At 38.1% G+C, this 20,207-nt stretch overlaps 6 protein-coding genes across 10 annotated transcripts in view; 3 read left to right on the forward strand and 3 right to left on the reverse strand.

Annotated features, from left to right (window-relative positions):
• Positions 1 to 2,709: 2,709 nt before the first annotated feature.
• Positions 2,710 to 3,928, reverse strand: LOC114360663 (DNA fragmentation factor subunit beta-like). Its single transcript, XM_028315417.1, has 3 exons — positions 3,606 to 3,928; positions 3,283 to 3,421; positions 2,710 to 2,957 (listed from the first exon to the last, which is right to left on the reverse strand). Exons 1-3 carry the CDS (start codon positions 3,708 to 3,710, stop codon positions 2,710 to 2,712), a joined length of 492 nt encoding a protein of 163 aa, XP_028171218.1. The 5' UTR covers positions 3,711 to 3,928.
• A 453-nt stretch (positions 3,929 to 4,381) lies between these two features.
• Positions 4,382 to 6,077, forward strand: LOC114360670 (thymidylate kinase). The gene is made up of 6 exons (XM_028315427.1): positions 4,382 to 4,607; positions 4,684 to 4,784; positions 4,941 to 5,088; positions 5,262 to 5,379; positions 5,466 to 5,552; positions 5,714 to 6,077. Exons 1-6 carry the CDS (start codon positions 4,529 to 4,531, stop codon positions 5,835 to 5,837), a joined length of 657 nt encoding a protein of 218 aa, XP_028171228.1. The 5' UTR covers positions 4,382 to 4,528; the 3' UTR covers positions 5,838 to 6,077.
• Positions 6,076 to 9,860, reverse strand: peng (Pumilio and CPL domain-containing protein penguin). The gene is made up of 9 exons (XM_028315426.1): positions 9,762 to 9,860; positions 9,211 to 9,623; positions 8,680 to 9,085; positions 8,300 to 8,427; positions 8,028 to 8,193; positions 7,257 to 7,433; positions 6,890 to 7,121; positions 6,441 to 6,640; positions 6,076 to 6,267 (listed from the first exon to the last, which is right to left on the reverse strand). The coding sequence occupies exons 2-9, from the start codon at positions 9,612 to 9,614 to the stop codon at positions 6,085 to 6,087; spliced, it is 1,896 nt and encodes a 631-aa protein (XP_028171227.1). The 5' UTR covers positions 9,615 to 9,623; positions 9,762 to 9,860; the 3' UTR covers positions 6,076 to 6,084.
• A 2,506-nt stretch (positions 9,861 to 12,366) lies between these two features.
• On the forward strand, positions 12,367 to 15,585 carry LOC114360673 (DNA excision repair protein ERCC-6). Its single transcript, XM_028315434.1, has one exon. The coding sequence runs from the start codon at positions 12,524 to 12,526 to the stop codon at positions 15,530 to 15,532; it is 3,009 nt and encodes a 1,002-aa protein (XP_028171235.1). The 5' UTR covers positions 12,367 to 12,523; the 3' UTR covers positions 15,533 to 15,585.
• A 411-nt stretch (positions 15,586 to 15,996) lies between these two features.
• On the forward strand, positions 15,997 to 18,006 carry lic (dual specificity mitogen-activated protein kinase kinase lic). Its single transcript, XM_028315436.1, has 3 exons — positions 15,997 to 16,329; positions 16,552 to 16,717; positions 16,846 to 18,006. The coding sequence occupies exons 1-3, from the start codon at positions 16,262 to 16,264 to the stop codon at positions 17,620 to 17,622; spliced, it is 1,011 nt and encodes a 336-aa protein (XP_028171237.1). The 5' UTR covers positions 15,997 to 16,261; the 3' UTR covers positions 17,623 to 18,006.
• The window catches only part of l(2)k05819 (transmembrane protein 94-like protein l(2)k05819), a 31,800-nt gene continuing 29,571 nt past the window's right edge, over positions 17,979 to 20,207 (reverse strand). For all 5 annotated transcript variants that reach the window (XM_028315430.1, XM_028315428.1, XM_028315429.1 and 2 more), the window contains one exon: positions 17,979 to 18,609. In XM_028315430.1, the coding sequence (XP_028171231.1) occupies positions 18,537 to 18,609 (73 nt within the window). In that variant the 3' untranslated portion in view covers positions 17,979 to 18,536. The remainder of the gene's footprint in view (positions 18,610 to 20,207) is intronic.

Below are 20,207 nucleotides of genomic sequence, written 5' to 3' on the forward strand. Positions count from 1 at the left end.
CCTGTTATTTAGCATTATTGCTGTTTTTATTTTATCAGGATATGTCGCTTAGTTTAAAAGTTATTACGTTTTCTTTACAATAAGTAATTTTAAGAGAAAAAATATACAGGGTGTTTCTTGTAAGGTGTCAAGCCGAAGGCAGGTGATAGGTGAGGACTAGACCTATCGATTTCACCCCCATGTATGTTCTACGATTTTTCGTAGTTTAGAAGTTATCGTTAATTTTGTGATTTTTTCAAATTTCAGGACCTAGTGGCTTAATTTTTTTTTTTATCTTTTTTTTTGGGTTGACTTTTCTCAGATTTCTTTTTTTTGACAGATTCTTCGCACAACTTCGCCCCGTATGGCAGTCACGGAAACTGACCCGAAGGGTCAAGATCAAAATTTTCGGGACCAACGTTAAATCCGTTCTGCTCTATGGGTGTGAAACGTGGAAGGTCACCAAGGTCATCTCGCACCAGCTGCAGATCTTCGTCAACCGCTGCCTTCGCCGAATTTTCGGCATATCCAGTATATGAGAAAATCTCAAACGTCGAGCTATTGGAACGCTGCCACGAAATTCCGATCGACCAGCAGATCAAGCGCCGCAAGTGGAACTGGATTGGCCACACTCTCCGAAGAGATCCCGATCACATCCCCAAGCAGGCTCTGGATTGGAACCCCCAAGGAAAACGCAAACGTGGTCGCCCCAAGCAAACTTGACGGCGCACTGTGGCAGACGAGGCGAAGAAGATCGGCAAGACTTGGAGTGAGATCAAACGCGAAGCTCAAGACCGAACGCGATGGAGGACTGTTGTTGACGCCCTCTGTCCCATCTAGGGGACATACATAGGACCCTAAGTCAAGTAGGTCAAGAGTGATAAAAGTTTAGATACGTTACTGTATCTACGATCTCGTTACAAGGCCCAAGAATTTAATCTATATTTAATAATATTTTTATTACCTCTTTATAACTCAACTAGCTTTCCGCCCGCGGCTTCGCCCGCGTGGAATTTTGTCTGTCACAGAAAAACTTTATCGCGCGCGTCTCTGTTTCAAAAACCGGGATAAAAACTATCCTATGTTCTTTTCCGGGACTCAAACTATCTCTATGCCAAATTTCATCAAAATCGGTTGCGAGGTTTAAGCGGGAAAGCGTAACAGACAGACAGACAGACAGACAGACAGAGTTACTTTCGCATTTATAATATTAGTTGGGATAGTTGGGATTTGATTTGGACTGAATTTTGTTTTATTTAGAAGATAAATTAATTTAGGTTAGGTACCTACTTACTATTCCTCCGCAAACTAACTTTATTATACTAAATTTGCTAACTTTAGCTTAATCCCGGAAATATCGAAAATACCGGATTATCGGTATTCGTCTAGAGCCAATACCGAAAATACCGGTTTTGCTGAAATGATTCGGTATTGCGACCCCTAGTCAAAGCCCTCTTTCCCACTGGGCACTTTAGGCACGTGCTCAGGGCCCCGCGACGGAGGGGGCCCCCGTCTGTCCGTCTCAAAATACCTTCTTCTAGATGACAAGGGCCCCCTTGATCCGTAAGTGCCCAGGGCCCCTAGTAGGTTAAAGACGGCCCTGTGTTTACATAACTTTTTGTCCTAAATTAAATTAGAGAAGTTATACATAAGCAAAAAGGATTTTTTTTGCTTATAACTACTTCAATCTTTAATTTAAGGCAAAAAGTTATATTAACATATTTGTAGGCAAAGCAATTTTCTACAAATTATGACTTTACAATTTTTGCACGCGCATGCCCCGCAACCCAGGCCGTGGGGGGCCCGCGCAGGCTGGGGCCCGGCTGGCAAATGCCACCCCGACTGTATGGCCAGTCCGACGCTGGGATTTGGTAAGTCGACTTTGTCGCAGTTAACTGGCACTGTGCTATAAGTCTTTATAGCACAGTACCAGTTATAAACAATCCTTTGTGATGACAACGATTGTAGGAGTTTCTGGTTCCCTTGTCTTCATTTAGGCAGAAGGGATCGCTAAATCATTAGCGGGGCTTAACCCGCTTACGCGTCAACCATTAAGACTATGGATCCTTATGGAATTAACATTACCTACTCCGCCATCTTAGTAAGTATCAAATCCCGCACGTTGAATGGACGGAAACCGTATTGAAAGGAAACCGAATTAGTGGCGATTATGCCGTAACACTGAGTTTACCATAATGGTTTTTACGGTGGCGGTCGCGATGTAGCGTTGGAACACCTTGAGCTTCTCCTTGACACAGTACTGAGGAACTCCTGTGCTGCTGCCCTTGTGTATAAGACTCTCTCTTTCTTACCTTCGAACCAGCCCGGGTCCTGAGCGCGCCTCTAGTGACGCGCCGACCGGTCGCGTTGTAGCGCCGCGCTGGAACACCTTGAACTTCTCCTTGACACAGTACTGAGGAACTCCTGCACTGCTGCCCTTGTGTATACAGTATACAGACTCTTTCTTATCTTCGAACCAGCCTGGGTCCTGTGCGCGCTCACTGAGCATAGTGCGCGCGTCACTAGCGGCCGCGATGTAGCGCTGGAACACCTTAAACTTCTCCTTGACGTCAGTACTGAGGAACTCCTGCGCTGCTGCCCTTGTGTATACAGACTGTCTCTTTCTTACCTTCGAACCAGCCCGGGTCTTGCGCGCGGTCACTGAGCATGGTGCGCGCGTCACTAGCGGCCGCGATATAGCGCTGGAACACCTTAAACTTCTCCTTGACATCAGTGCTCAGGAACTCCTGCGCTGCTGCCCTTGTGTATACAGACTCTCTCTCTCTTACCTTCGAACCAGCCCGGGTCCTGCGCGCGCTCACTGAGCATGGTGCGCGCGTCACTAGCAGCCGCGATGTAGCGCTGGAACACCTTGAACTTCTCCTTGACATCAGTGCTCAGGAACTCCTGCGCTGCTGCCCCTGTGTCGATGAACTCTTTCTTCGTTGACCGAATCATGTTGTAGTAGAAGTCGAAATCTGAAAGATTCTTTCTGTTAAAACTTTTTATGCTAAAAATTTTTTTTTATTACCTTTCAGGTTTAATAGCAAAAGGTCTTGAACATAGCTGAATAAAGACTATTGGAATGGAAAAGGAAAATGTGATTAACTTTGTGGTAATTAAATTAATTACAAGAGGGAAACATTTCAGATGTTAAAACGCAGCCTACTGTGTTACAGGTAATGCTTGCTTGTTTTAACATTAAAATTAAGAAAATAATTCTAAAATTAATGCAATAAACTTCAGTCTTATTTTATTAAAAAAAAAAGAACATGACCATCATTATGAGCAGCTTTAACATACCAGTGACCATAGTTTCTTTATTCTTCAGAAGAATGAAGAGAGTTTGCGACGGTAGAGTGGACAGGTATTCGTCATCCTCCACGCGCGTCCCGTCTTCCGCCACGAAGAGCCGGCAGCCCCCCGCCTCCTCGACATTGAACTGGAACAGAAAATGGGTCAAGGTACCGCGATATGTCAAGGCCTGCTGCCCTTGACACACATCCCTATCCAGGAACCAACAATCAAATTCATAAATGAAACTCACCCCCAATAAACAAGAAATACACAATTTAAACACTTATTTAACCGAAAGGGGAACACTTAATAAATAAATTAAAACTCACCCCTAACTTTTTCCGAGATTTCGCTATCAACTCCTCCAAATTTTCAGCGGCGACGCCGATTTTCTTTTCGCGTTTAACGTCTGCAACTTTATACCCTTTCTTCATGATGATTTTAAATGATTGCTTTAGAAAAAACAAAAGAAATAATTTTTACAATAAATACGACGCACATCTGCCGCCACTTCACATTTCACTTGCGGTCCGAATCTGTGAATGAGAAGGAAAATGGGAAATTGAAGGGAAATAGCTACTGACCGAACGAACTGACTGAAACTGAAAAGGAAAAACTTCGGCTGAAAAACACAAAGGAAGGAATGGGAAGGAAGGAAGAACGAATGATGAATGAACATATCGGCAAAATGTCAAAAGTCAACCACAGACTATCTTTTTTGTTCATTGGTTTATAAACGTAGGGAGGGACTGATCATACATACAAAATAAGCGTGCCTATAATTAAAGTTAGAACACAAAATGGCGGCTGTAACTTCACTCCGCGAAGAGACTTCGAAATTACAACTGTCACGTTTTTTTTGCCATTGCCATGAATAAAGGGGCCGCTGTTTCGCATTGTGTCCATATTAGTTCCAAAACAGTAACGGCAACGCGTTAGATAGCTGGCGAACGAGCTATTGCAAATTTTTTTTTTATGTCTCACCCTCCACCAGTTGGGTAAAAAGACCCACAGCTGTTGTTAGGGTTCCGTAGTCAAATGGCAAAAAACGAAACCCATATTTTACATTTTACCATGGGTGCCTCCATATTATTGATAGCTCGTTAGTTCTGTCACCTGTCGGCGGCGGTTTTTTTTTTTGGTGCTTGGTGGTTGTTTTGACTTTTGATAAAATTGAGGAGCCAAAATAACCTACGATCTTTCGTAGCGTTTTCTGTATTTATTATCTAAATTCTGCTTGTTTTTATCAATTATGAAAATAAATCGAGGAGCCCTAATAGTTGTCGAAGGGTTGGACAGAACTGGGAAGTCAACGCAGTGTAAAGCACTTGGTAACTAACGATACTTTTCTCTCTAGATCTTGTGCTATTTTAAATGTAAATAAATGCATACGAATGATGTTTACAGTTGAGAGATTGAAAAAACATGATATTCAAGCAGAGGCCACCAATTTTCCTGCACGTAATACAGAAATAGGTAAAGTGATTGATAGCTATTTGAAGTCACAGGTAAATAATATATAGAGTAATTTTACACGATTTTATAATTACATAAATTGCCTGCGTGCACGTTTTCTGGCTGACAAGTAGAAGAACATATTTTTCAGAAATATGATTGAGTTCTATTTTATTTACTTTAATTAATGTTGTTTTTTAACTTTTCAGAATAATCTATCAGATGAGACTATTCATCTGCTCTTTTCAGCAAATCGTTGGGAAAGGGCCAATGAAATAATGAAGACTTTAGAAAAGGGCATTAGTGTAATAGTAGATAGGTATTGCTACTCTGGGGTTGCTTTTACTGCTGCTAAAGGTATGGCAATTACTTTAAGTTTTTAAAATAATTTAACAGCACTCAGCAGTAGGTACAGATTATAAACTTTTGAGTAAATAGTGTTGTAATTAAAGTATTCCTTTTTTTAAAAACACTAATTCATTATGCTATCAAAGATAAAACTTATTTTGCAAGACTTATTACGATTTCAGGATTAAATATTGACTGGTGTAAAGCACCCGACGTTGGCCTGCCCAAGCCCGACAAAGTGTTCTTCCTAACAATGCCTTTAGAAAGTGTTCAGCAAAGGAAAGGATATGGAAATGAAAGGTCGGATTTTATTCTAATCAGTATAAAATTGTATCATAAAACTTGATTCTGAATAGCCTTTCATAGAAGTGTTTTGTTATTTGTAGGTATGAGGTTCTTGCTTTCCAGAAAAGAGTCGCAGAAATGTATCTTAAGTTGCAGGATGAGACTTGGGACATAATCGATGCAAACAGGTATGTAATAATACTGGTTAAACTTAACACTATTTTAGTCTATGCTCTTGACAGTTTTTAAATTATTTGTGTTCTTACTTGTGTGATATGCAAACCCATCCAAAAAAATTCTAATGTGAAATTTATTATGTGTAATGTTCAAACTATCTCAATCTTTTCAGGACAATGGAATGTATTGAAGAGGAATTATTGCAAAAAGCACTGAATGTTATAAACAAAATAGAGAATAAACCAGTGGGAAAAGTATGGTCACCATCTACTGAAGCATTTATACTAGAAAAATAAGAATAAAAGAGCCCCTTTACACTAGTTTCACAGTTAGCATAAATGTGCAGTGCACATTATGATGTAAATTGTACAAATTTGTTGTGAATGTCACACATGGAACGGAAGAAAGTTTGTTACTGATTAGATGACTGACTGACCACAAATGTTAAGGGGCTCCAAACTTTTATTTTGTAATTTTTAATAATCATGAATGATGCTAAGTATTACTAAAAGGATGAAATAAATATTTTAGTAGTATATTTGACTAACATTTATTTTTCTGAATATTTTGCAGCAAAATTTTTGCACCCTCTGAAGTCTGCTGCTTCAATATACTTGTGTGAGGTTTTAACTTCTTTAATATCTTACTGGATACACTTTCGTTGTTATTTTCAATCAGTTTCAAGAGAAAGAAGCATCCTCTGTTTGTTGGCAGCCATGCTTTCAACTGTAAAAGGACAAAAAGGTGATTGATTAATCAAGAGAATAGTGTTTATTTGATTGTGCCTCAATAGTGTCAACATATTTTGTGCTATTGATTGAATCCATAGTCTGGCATTAGTTGGAATACCTATAGCACGGTATAGTAAGTTATTGTGTCATGCAGCAACTCTATCTTACCGTTTCCTCCTGCAAGTTCTCACGTACGGCCTCGCTCAGGGTATGCTCTGTCTTGTCTTTGTCCAAACAAGCCAGTTTCTTCAGGCACATGTGTATTCCCGCATCCTCGACCGCCAGCACCGGTTTTCCATCGACAGTGATCTGCCAATCCGGCCGGCATATAACTTCGGCCAGGGCGTGCAACATTTCTTTTGTACTTTCTGCAAATAATTTCATAATTTTATCAAGACATTCTACAATGTTAAATATTCTGTTGATTGTAGGGTTGAACAGAAGAATGCTTAAAGCCATTTAGTAGTAGTAGTGGATGTAGTTGTAATAAATAGGGGGAGTTTTACAAAAGAAAAATGTGCTGTAGATAAGGATAGTAGACAGTAACTAAGATCACCTATTCTTTCTGTATTAGAATTTTTAGTTAAAAATTGTATAACTTAGTACTTTATCTTTACCTATAGACAAGACAGCCACAGTCAGCAGCATAATAGCCTTTCCACTCAGCCAGAACTCCGGGTCGGCCAGTATATCTGCCGTCACCGCGGGCAAGATGGCTTCCCGCAGTTCAGCCGTGCGAAGCTCCGCGTCCTTCTTCGAGGTGCCGCTTTTGGCGCCCTCGTTGAGAAACTGGATCAGTGTGGGGTGGAATGTGGCTGTGTCTTTTGGTTTCACTAGCCAATGTATTGTCTGAAAGGATATAATAATAATTAATATTGTTCATAACAGGTGAAGGATTATTCAATGTGTTACATAAAATTCAATTAACCACTACTTGTCTCCAGGACTTATAATAAATGTTATTCTGTTATGATAAACACTTACCATGATGCCCCAATGATCTTTAACAATATCTTTTAAGTTACTGGCCAGTGTGGACACTATAGCCTTCTTCACTAAAACTGTGTCATCAACCGAGTCAAAAATAGCCAACAGGAGTCTATATCCAGTCTTGTGTTTGCTGAGTGGCACTGCATGCTCCTTTACTACTTTTAGTATTGTCTGAAAATGAAGGAAAACTTACTTAGTACAATATTACTACAAATATCAAATGGACTTTGCAACGCAAGGGTGGTGTCGTGTCGTGTTCGGATCCGTTCACGGTACTTATGGTCATGGCCACACTTATATATCGTGGATTGTAAAATTATTGTTGTCTTTATTGTTATTATCGTATATTTTTTATCTCAGCTTTAGTGCTGGTAAGATTAATTGTTATTATTTTTTTAATTTTGTGTTGTTTTNATGTGCTATGCCCCCTTTCCTGCCCTCCTATTTGCGTGTTCCCGCCGACGGACAGGCACTTTACGGAGTGCTTCTCCTTCGGCGGTTGGGCGCAGCAACGTCAAGGGACCCGCTGAAAATCAGTGTCGAGGCATTCCCACGGCGTGCCCCGATTAATGCTGAGCGGGCCCCTATTTGACAGCAGGGCACAATGTTTTTCTTTTTGTAATTTGTGTAAATTTTAATGTGATGTCGCCCTTTTTGTCAAATAAAACATTTTATTATTATTATTATTATTATTATTTTCTTATTCAGAACCTTAGAGAAATTAGTACATAAATGTATATGACTTTATAGTACTATGGTCCATACTTTTTTATCTTTGTTGGTGCCCTGCCAAACACACATGCTAGCAGCATTGACACCAGGCAGTGAGTTGCTGAGTGGCACAATAAGTGGGCTGAGTGTTGACACAAATTCTGTTCTGTCCTCCGCGCTGCATTCACGAATGTAGTCATACAAAACTGAGTGCAGCAATCTGAAATGTTAAACATACATTTTTCAACCTGGTGATTTCTTTTACATGTATAATAATTGCCATAAGCAAAGATAACTACAAAATATTGTAAAGGAAAGTAACTTACTCGCTGTCATGTAGATTTTTATCCAAAATCTTTTGTATATTGGCTTTACAAGACTGCAGTATGGCTGGCCTCATTTCAGGACTGTCCTTGTAGGCATCTTTCAGGCACTGCACCTTAGGATCTTTTGTCTGAAACATTTTATTTTCATTTTCCAATATACAATGTAAACAACATTACAATCCATTTTGAGGCAATTTACTGCCATGTTAATTACTAATTTGCTTGTCTCATGGACTTCTCTGCATAGATGTCTGGAAGCGATTTCTTCATAGTGATAAAACTAAAATTTTGTATTATAAATTGATTGCACAGTAAAATTAGTGGATAGTCTGTAATGTAAAGTAGTAGTGTGAGTAAGATAGAAAATATTATCAACTTACGTTTTTATAAATATCACCATAGAACTCCTGCTGCATGTGTATTTTCTCTTTGTTGTTTGCAAATTCACCATAAGCATAGTCCAAAACTGGTGCACTAATGTTATGTGATGCCAACGACACAATATGCCCAATGAATCTTTTGATCACTTCATGGCGGATGGAGTCACTGCCATATTTCAGTATTCTCTTCACTGCATGGTGACCATATTTGGACTGGGCCATATTGACAACCAGGTCCAACAGTTCTGCAATGATTTCATTCTTAATTTCATCAGAAGCGTATTTGAGGAGCACTTGTATGACTCTGCTGAGATCGTGTGTCAGGGCAATGGACTTGTAATGGCTTTTCAGCAGGTTGTGCAATTCTTTGCAAGAACTCGCTCGAAACTCTGCTTTCACTACTTTCCTAAAACAAGAGTAAACCTTGCATAAAGATAACAGGCAAACTATTCAGTTAGTGATAGGTTTAAATTAAAATATAGGTGATCATTTGAATTCCAGAAAATATACAAAAAATCTTAAATTAGTTACCTTTGAATCTGTGCAGCAAGTAACTTAGCCTTGTGAGACACCTCAAACACCTCGGCCGTCGCCTTGGCTTTCCGGCGCGCAAGCCGTAACTGTTTCTTTTCTTTCTTCATTTCTGACCATATTGGTTTTTCATCCTTCCCACTTTCTTTTGAAAACTTGCCAGTAATTTTACCATCTTTATGAAAACCTTTACCTTTTACATTTCCATCTTTGAATTTCTTAAAATCTTTAGGGCCTTTTTTTAAATCCTTACCGCCCTTCTTAAAATTCTGGGGCTTTTTGTTGAATGGCTGTTTCTTATCCCCATTTTGTTTTTTGTCTTCTTGTTTTTCCGATTTTAATTTCGGTTTTTTGTTCGGAGCTACAGCATTAACTTCTTCACTTTTTCGTTTAACTTTCTGCATTTTGCTATCCTATAAATAAAGCAAAAAATACATTTTTTTACCAGTCTGTCGGTTGTGTTAGAGGTTATAAAAACTACACTTTTTGTAAAAGTGAGGTACTGGCTTAGATAAACCTTTAGTAAAATGTATAAATAATAATAACAGTACCTTTTTTATTCTTGTTTAAAAATATTTAAAACCACGTGTGAAAATAGCTCAGCCGATACCGAAATCGTGCGACAGAACAAAAATGATGAAATGTCAATGTCAATCCATGTGTCAATCAATCAATTGTCAGTTTTTTTTTTATTTTGTATGGCTCTGGGACTGATAAATCACAGCCGAGGCCAGAGAGTTGAGAACACAGATATGGATTAGAGTAGATACAGCAAGTTGATCGTCAAAGCGTGCCATTCCGATATGTCCAAATGGACATACATGGTCGAGTGATGTTCATGTAATCCGATTACAACAATCGATTACGATGATTTTACGAGAACAGTAGTACGAACACGGTAGAAAGAAGATATTATTTACGGATTGAGAATTGTAATTAACAGCACAAGTAGCAAATAATTAATTAGAATAAAGTAGCAGTAGAAGAAGTATAAAGTGGCATTGTTTTTAATACATATCCTGCGATGTACTCTTAAGAGTTAAAACCATGGTCCCTGTATGTGGTGCACTCATACCGATCCCAAGGAACCGTACTTACTCATAACAATAAGACACACACTGATCCATGTATTCATGCACTTGACAAATTTATGTCTTGAAACGCTGGTAGGGTAAAAAAAATAACGAGATTTGACGAATTGTAAGAATTACTTTATTTTAAAAAGGTAAATAAAGATGTTTTTGGTTTTGTATTTAACAAATTATCAGTTTTATCGGAATTAATTAATTTTCGAATCGAGTCACACGATATCTTTCGATGACTTTGCGAATGCAGTACGATGATACGATTACTTTTACGTTGCGGCAATCACTAAAATTCGCTAAAATGACACTAATGACGTTTAAAAAGTGGCACGCTCGGCTTCATACAATTTTTGACACATGCTGCATCTATCCATATCTGTGGTTGAGAAGGACAATATACACAAACTAAATTGAACGAATGGAAAAAATCTAAATAGAAACCATTTCTCTATTACAAATTACATGCTCAGCTTTTAAGATTCAGCACGATCAAGATCTCAAAATTTCACACAGGACGAAAGTTTGATTTGACCCCAGCCTCAGAGCCAGACAAGTGGCACTTTTTGATCGCTTTGAAAATCGAATTCCTTCACTTACGTTCACGTTTTGGGCGAAGGGCGAAGTAACTACAACAAAAAAAACTTTGAAACTATAGCCTGACCAGAGCCCCGATTACGGTAACTTTTAACGTTAACAATCCAGACACGCTTCTCGATTCTGCGATACAATTGGTCGTTCAACAGCGTACGTCAGCTGTTTTGACCAATCGTATCGCAGAATCGAGAAGCGTGTCTGGATTGTTGACGTTAAAAGTTACCGTAATCGGGGCTCTGGAACATACAAACCCTGGCATAGAGGCGCATTTGATAGTGCAACACTGAGTACAGTCGTACATGTGTTAAATTAATAGGCTAAATTTATGTATCAGGATTCAGGATTACGGGCTAATTTGATATTTTCATAAATTAACGAAAAATATTATTAAAGGTAACCTGGTTTAAATAAATTAAATGAAACCATCAATCGAGCTAGTAGGATTTATTTTATTATTCATCAATAATCAAATTCAGAACTTGAATATTCAACTGCAATGTCTGCTCATGAACCCTTCAAACTCGGTACTTCTTTCCCAATTCCATAAAATTCAAAACTTAGAAAGTGACAAAAAACATTAAAATAAGTAGTTGAAACAGACTACAGCTAATTTTCATAGTGGACTGTACTATACGATAAACATGTCAGTCAATTTGAAAACCTTTGTCGGAAACATTATTCAATGAAAATATTGTCCGAACCCTTAGTATTTCTCTTCGACAAATACATTAACACATCGTGAACCACTTTTCTTTCACGACTATAAAAATATTTTAGCAATTTAATTCACATAATCAATTGCAAACATTTAAAATAAAGTTTGTTTACACTTTGACAACAATAGACTGACATGCAAGGTGACATGTCAATGAAGTTTTCAGTTATAGTTCCAAAATACTGTGGGTCTAGACAAAGTGCAAATTATAATCACAAACCAGTCGAAAAGTGGTCGAAAGGCCCCTTTTTTGTATGGAGTTTTGACGGATTCGATTTTCGATTCGATCAAAAAGTGCGTTTTGTCTAGGGGGGCTGGACTGTCCTGTCGATGACATTGACAGTGGGGCGCCACCGTCAATACCGGATCGCTGGTCATCTATATAGATGACCCACGCTGAACTGTCCCACCAAACTCAATGACAGAGGGGCGCTACCATCGTTCAACTATATGGTTTTGAACATGGCAAAAATCGGAACCAGCGATCCGGTATGGACGGTGGCGCCCCACTGTCAATGTCATGCATAGGACAGTTCAGTATTTGGGAACTATACTGTTGCCATTAAAAGAAATTAGTTTAGTTTTCCGCAACATGGCGAGGGTTTTTATGTTCCTGGTCAGGCTATAACAAAAAAAACGTCGGAGCGAAGATATTTCGAAATTACAACTGTCACGTTTTGTTTGCGTCTTTGTCTACGGGGCTTGCTTTTACTCTTTATATTATCAAGGACTGGGAATGATGAACCCCAAAAAAAAAGTAAAAATTCAAACAAATTTTTTTTTATCGATGTTTCGTCGCTTGTTCGCTTGTGTTCTAAATTTTTATTCAAAGGATTTTGTAAATAAAAACATCGTCAGGCGACATTTCATTCAACAATTTAGTTGAAATAATGTAGATAAGTTTAAATATTTGGTAGAAATGGTGGATATAAATAAGTATCTTGAAAATCAACTTGCTTTGGCTAAGAAACATACTATACACAAGGTCGGCAGATCTAATGATGTTTCAGAAATAAGTAGAACTGCCGCTGAAAAAATATCTAGAAAGGAGGACAAACAATTATTTAAGAAAAACCGCAAAATTAATAAAGAATCTTCAATACAAGTATGCACAGAAGTTGAACAACCAAGTACTTCAAAAAATAAGAATGAAGACGACGAGAGCGATTACCTTCCGTCGTGTGATGAAGATGATGATGAGGCAACTGTACCAAGTCTGCCATCTACATCGCGACCCAAGAAGAATTTAAAGAAAATCGTAGATGACGGTGACCGAAATTCGTACGACAACAGGATAAAAGAATGGAGGGAAAACTTAGAGGCAGCACGCACCGGTAATCTAGTAAATGAGTCTCATTCTGCTGACATTCAATATTTGCTAGATGGAAATAAAGACGTTGAGAAGTTTCAACATCTGGACCAAGGTTTGCGCATTCCTATATTTGTTTGGAAGCAACTTTATAAGTACCAAAGGACAGGAGTGAAATGGTTGTGGGAATTGCATCAAGTGCAATCTGGAGGATTGTTGGGTGATGAAATGGGTTTAGGCAAAACTGTTCAAATAATTGCATTTTTAGCAGGATTATCAAACACTGATTCTGGGATTTGGGGTGGACTTGGCCCATCTATTATTGTAGCCCCGTGTACTGTCATTTACCAGTGGGTTTCACATTTCCACTACTGGTGTCCATATCTTCGAATAGCAGTTCTGCACAACTCTGGATCTCATTCAGGGAACCATAATAAACTCATTCGTGATATTCATCACTCCCATGGAATTTTATTAATAACTTATGCTGGAGTTGTTAAATATTCAAAAGATCTGCTAGGTCATAAATGGCATTATATTATTTTAGATGAGGGCCACAAAATAAGAAATCCTGACACTCAAGTCAGTAAACATGTTAAGAAATTTGATACTCCACATAAACTGTTGATAACAGGTTCTCCCATGCAGAACAGCTTACAAGAATTATGGTCATTGTTTGATTTTATGAGCCCTGGGCTACTTGGGACTCACCATGCATTTATGGAATATTTTGCAAATCCTATAACCCAGGGAGGTTATGCAAATGCTACAGAGCTTCAGGAAGCAACAGCTTTGGAAATAGCAATTGCACTGAAAAAATTAATCACCCCTTATATGCTCCGAAGAACAAAAGCAGAGGTTCAAGAGCACATAAAGTTGCCTGAGAAAAATGAACAAGTCTTGTTTTGTGCCCTTTCAGAAGAACAAAGAGATTTGTATATGGGGTATCTTATGGGAAGTACTGTCAGAAGTATTTTGGATAAAGAGAGCAGATATGGGGATCCTATTCGTGCCAGAGTGTTAGTAGCTCTGTCTACTTTAAGGAAAATATGTAATCATCCAGATTTGTATCTTTATGAAATAGAAGAAGACCAAGCAGTTTTGAATGATTCATTTGGTCATTGGAAGAGATCAGGGAAAATGACAGTTGTGAATTCTCTGTTGAAGATATGGCAAAAACAGGGTCACAGAACACTTATTTTCTCTCAATCCAGAGCAATGATATGTATTTTAGAGCAATTTTTACAAAACCATAACTATAAGTATCTCAAAATGGATGGCACTGTGATAGTTAGCCAGAGACAAAATTTGATTAAAACATTCAATGAAAATCCAGAATATTTAGTGTTTCTGTCAACTACAAGAGTTGGAGGTCTTGGAGTTAATTTAACTGGTGCTGACAGAGTGATAATATATGACCCAGATTGGAACCCAGCCACTGATAATCAAGCAAAAGAGAGAGCTTGGAGAATTGGGCAGGAGAAGAATGTCACTGTTTACAGATTACTTTCTGCTGGAACAATTGAAGAAAAAATATATCAGAGGCAAATTTTTAAACATTTTCTGAGTAACAGAATACTTGTAGATCCTAACCAGAAAAATGTTTTGACAACAAGTACATTGCAGGGTTTGTTCACCTTAGATGAACCTAATCACGATGGTGACACTGAAACTGCATCATTATTTAAACACACTAAGGTAAATATGGACAACAATCACAAAAAAGATAACAGTGGAGGAATTTCCAATTCAAAAAAGAAAATTGAAGCAATGAAAAGAATGGCTAAAGAAATAAGTAAAAGAATATCAAAGAATGTACAAACACCTAGTACTTCAGTGGCAGAGGTAGATCCAAGAGAAAGGTATAAGAGAAAAAGGGAACTTTTGTTGAATCCCCCAAAGGCTCCTCCAGAGCTAGAAATAAATCTGATGGATGATAAAATAACCACAGAAACATTTGACAATGTTATGTCTGAATTGGATATAATAAATATGCATGCAAAAGAAAATTATGAAGAAAATCTTATACAAGAAGTGCTTAGCAAACAAAATAAAGATAATGAAAAAGATGATAATAATAGTTCTACAGAAATCTGCAATGAAAGCAAAGAAGAAGGTGAGATAAATAGTGATAGTGAATCTAGAAGTAATAAAAACAATTTAGTAGGTGACAGTGGTAGTAGTGATAAAATTTCAGATATAAATCATGGTAAGCAGTTAGAGGGCTTACCAGATCAAGCTGAAGCTTCATATGATGATAGTCTAAAAAAGACTAAAAATCATCATGGTAAAAATAGAGATAAGAAACGAAAAAGGAAAGATTCTTCTGTATCTGAAACAGAGATAGACAGTTTGCTAGCTGTAAAAAAAGTTAAGAGGAAAAAACACAAACATAATAAGGAAGAGAAATCAAAAAATGATGACGATTATGTATTAAATAAACTTTTCGCAAAAGCGTCTGTAAAGAGTGCATTGCAACATGATGCTGTGGTTGGTCTAGCCGAAAAAGAAAAGAGGCTCAGATTAAAAGAAGAAGCATCGAAAGTTGCTAAAACTGCTGTAAGAGCCATTAAATTTTCATCCTCAAATAAGCTGAAGAAAACTGTTCAAGTTCTTTAGAAATGTTGAATTTTAATATTTTTTGTAAGACTAATAAAAAAAGTGTTTATATTTTTGTTTTTTCATTTGTCTCTTTTTCACTTAAGCGCTAAGAGGTCAATAATCTCTTCTTCGGAGGTTCTTATAAGTAATTGAAGTACTTAATACATACATGGATCCCAGATTCGATTCCTGGTTGAGACTATTACGTGCTCTGTGGGCTGTGGGTTGAGTGAAATAACTTTTGGGAGTGCTAGAAAGTGATATTGGTTGTTAATTATGGATTTTTTAAAGCGATGATTTTAATTTAGATGGGGGAAATAGGATATAGGAATACCGTAAAAAAAATATAAATTAATTTTCTAAGAAAAAAATAGAAAGTGCTTAGAATTATTGAACCATGCATGGTAGAAATTTTAATTTTAATGTTATTTTTTTTTTAGTACAACGTTAACCGTAGTAGAATTACAAGCGATTAATGGTAACATTGTCCAACCAACTGTCAAAATTGAAGCTACCTTCTTTGGGTTATCAAGTTCACTTTCAATCAAGAAGTAAATGTAAATTATCTAATAGTACAAGCTTCCTCAGACGAGAAATAGGCAATGAGAAATTTTACGGCAGTCATTATGTGCAAATAAAATCCATAAAGTAGCGTCTCCCAACGGCAGCAAAGCACGGGTGTATCGACGTAGGAAGTTGGCTTTAGGTATTATTTGTAATAACTGCTGATAATTCGGTGCCATCAGTATGTCTGGACGAAGAAAGCCTCCACCACCAGGATTTAACTTCCCACCCGTACCAGCGCCAGTGACTGTGTATGTATCAAGGTCTTATGTCAAATGTGGTAAATCTTCACATTCAGCACATAATTTTCTTTCCTATTTTTCACTTCTCATTACTGTAATATGTATTTTAAATTAGTACCACCTTGGCTAAGTGTTTTTAATTTTAGTAAAGTAACCTCTATAGCAATTTTACATGCACCAAACACTATTCCGACATGATTGTTAATACAAATGCAATGTACTAATTTCCAGGACTCCACCAAGAAATCTCGACAAACAGACCACTATAACGGTAGATGACAAGACCTTTACAGTGCACGCTGATGACCTGGTGAAGATATGTGACCTTGGCCGTGGGGCTTATGGTATTGTGGAAAAGATGCACCACAAACCTAGTGACACAATAATGGCAGTCAAGGTAATATGATAAATATAGATATTAATTTTATTGTATAAAAAATGGAATTGTGTTAGTGTGGTAATGTAACATGATTTACTTTCATCTTGGTTTTGGTTATTTATCTATAACTGTATCTATTGTTTCAGCGCATAACAGCTACATTCAACAACCAGTCCCTGGAGCTGAAGCGTCTACTGATGGACCTAGATGTCTCGATGAGAGCCAGTGCATGCCCATATACAGTACATTTCTATGGAGCCATGTTCAGAGAGGGTGATGTGTGGATTTGTATGGAAGTCATGGACATGAGCCTTGATAAATTCTACACCAAGATCTATAAAAACAATAGAACCATACCAGAAAATATTCTTGGGAAAATATCTTTTTCAGTAGTCAGTGCCTTGCACTACCTGCACTCCCAACTCAAAGTGATCCATAGAGATGTGAAGCCTTCCAATATTTTGATCAACAGAAAAGGTGAAGTTAAGATGTGTGACTTTGGTATTTCTGGCTATCTTGTAGACTCAGTTGCTAAAACCATTGATGCGGGTTGCAAACCTTACATGGCTCCTGAGAGAATTGATCCGTCTGGTAATCCAGGGCAGTATGACATTCGCAGTGACGTTTGGTCACTTGGCATATCTATGATAGAGTTGGCGACAGGTCAGTTTCCATACAGCAATTGGGGGACTCCCTTTGAGCAATTAAAGCAAGTGGTCAAAGATGATCCACCAAGGCTACCGAGTGGCCAGTTCTCGCCAGAGTTTGAAGACATGATTGTGAAATGTCTGCAGAAAGATTACAAGAAGAGGCCAAACTATGATGCACTACTGGCCCATCAGTTTTGTCAAGAGCATAGTCAAAAGGAGACTGATGTAGCTTCCTTTGTTCAAGAAATACTAGACTTACCTGATGACTCCTAGTGATAGGAATATGTATTTTACTTTAAGTACCTTTAAGTACAAGTGTTTAGTGATTACTAACAATAATCTAGATTGTTACTGGAGAATTATGTGAGATAATTGTTATTAACAAATTAATTTATGTATGTTTAACTGACAGGTCCAGCCAAATGTAAGTTCAGAAGTCAGACTGGCAGAAAAAAACATTATTTTCATGTCACATAAATCAAAACTTAATTTGTGATACATGTTTAAAATTCAAGTAGAACTATTCAATGTAAATGAGTAGTCACTAGGTGGTATAGTAGTTCATTAAATTAAGTTTGATTGTATAATCAATTGTATAAAACGGAGTACGCCTTTTATGTCTATGTACATAGGTACATATGCCTTTATTAATTTTAATGATAAAATAATTGGCAATATAGAGTATTTTTAAATGACTGCTATGTCTTATACATCACAAATTGATAACTCGTAATAAAAATATTTGTTTTCAAATAGTATTTAATTAATACCTTATTTTGATAACAGGCATAGCGCTTAACTGAGTAGTTTCCTGTGGTAGTATAGCAGAGCATATTGTTACGTTGAATCGCGAAGTTTGTTTTGACAGCGCAGTTACGTTACGTCACACTGCTCCCGCATTCTCCACTGTCGCTCCGCCCGCAGGAACATACTCAGTTATGAACTATGCCTGTTGAAAAAATAAAACACAATATCTTAATAACATCTCTTGAAATATTCATGTTTATCATAAAAACAGACGTTATAAATAAAGTAAGTACAAAATAGTGTTAGGTACATCATAAGTACATTGTCATTTTTCTCTTATAAATAAATCTCGACCGCACCTCTGGCTTCGTTCAGTAAACACGGTAAAAAATATTCAAAAATTCTACTAAAGCGTAATTGACTAGAGGTAATTGTTTTCATCAAAACGGAGAGTTCATTCCCAGTTTTGTCCCGAAGTCTAAGCGGGCTCGTCGCTGGTTGCGGATGTCAGCTCTGTAAATAAAAAGTAAAATTAAATGCCATAATCTAATACTGTACCATCTGCCTATCTAAGTACAAGCGAATCTTGTAGTCAGAGTGTACAAGCAAAACCGCCATTTCATGAGAGCGAGAGAAAAGGCCTCCCCTGCCTCCCCCTCATATGCTCATGATACAGTCAGGAATAGATTAAAAAGGTAAAAAACTGAGTGCTACTGCTATTGTTGAGCACTCACTTCTTGTCGTGTCGATAACAAACCTACACAGTGTCAGCCCAAAACTCCGTATAAGGCTAAGAACTCACGGCGCGATTTCCACCCGCGCCCGCAGTTTCTGTAGAATGCAGATACTTATGTAAAAACTAATGCACAGATTGCGCCCGCGCGCTCTGCGATCGATCGGCGGGCGACCATTTTGTACCAGTGACTTGATTGGCGCGCATATCACCCGCGTCCGCGGTGGTTGCGGGGCGGCAGCCCCTACTGAGTTCCAGGGATGTTATGGATATCTGTAACCGTAACCGAAACTTTCGGATATCCGAAATAATAAAATATCCGAAACCGTAAACGATTCATAAGTTTCGGATAGTTTCGGATGTAGGCAGTTTAAATTGTTTTTTGTATAGTATTATAGGTAAAGGCATAACAGCCTAATTTACCTTTATAATGCCATCTAGTATCAATTTTTATTACTTTTTATTCGATGTAAGTGTGTAGTGTGCGGCCATGAATGAATCGTGTTGGACAACTATTGCAAATTGCATTCTAGAGCACAGATATCCGTAACCGTAACCGAAACTTTCGGATATCCGAAATAAAAAAAATATTCGTAACCGTAACCGAAACCGGTATAATATTATTCCTATATCCGTAACCGTATCCATAACTGAAACTACATAATATCCATAACATCCCTATTGAGTTCTTAGCCTATGAGTGGCGTTGTCAGTTTCAATATTTGTTTCCATGTAAAATATGTGACCGTCCATTCTGGTCACAATAGACATGTTAACACCACCAATCAATTGACGTACTTTTTAAAACTGTCAAAACGAAACTCTCCCATAGTTTTTGTATGGCACTACAACAAGCAAGTGACGTCACTATTTTGTCAACTCAATTAAACTACTTTTTTCAATTACAATGCGACCAAAAATCGTAATTTACAGGTAATTTAAAAATAATTAAGTTTTTAAGACCAGAATGAAGTGTCTTTTTAGAAAAGTTGTGATTTCGAATTATTGGAGAATGGTGTCAAATTGTCCATTAAATCTTCCTGCGTGCAGTCTGGGCACGGCACTCACTTGATCTCCTGCCACTTGATCAGTTCGTTGACCGCGAACACGGCGAGCGGTGAAGCGGCGCACGCGAGCGCCAGCGGCCAGCGCGCGGCCAGCCGCAGCGAGCACAGCCCCCAGCGCGCGCACAGCCCGTACTATACCTTCGCGAAGTAAAACTTCTGTACGTAGTACTTATTATTATTGTGTGACGCCACTCACTTGATCTCCTGCCACTTGATGAGTTCGTTGACCGCGAACACGGCGAGCGGCGAGCCGGCGCACGCGAGCGCCAGCGGCCAGCGCGCGGCCAGCCGCAGCGAGCACAGCCCGTACT

Source organism: Ostrinia furnacalis, unplaced genomic scaffold, assembly GCF_004193835.3.
Source record: "Ostrinia furnacalis isolate ACB-3 unplaced genomic scaffold, ASM419383v2 OfSCF5116, whole genome shotgun sequence".
Lineage (NCBI taxonomy): Eukaryota > Metazoa > Arthropoda > Insecta > Lepidoptera > Crambidae > Ostrinia > Ostrinia furnacalis.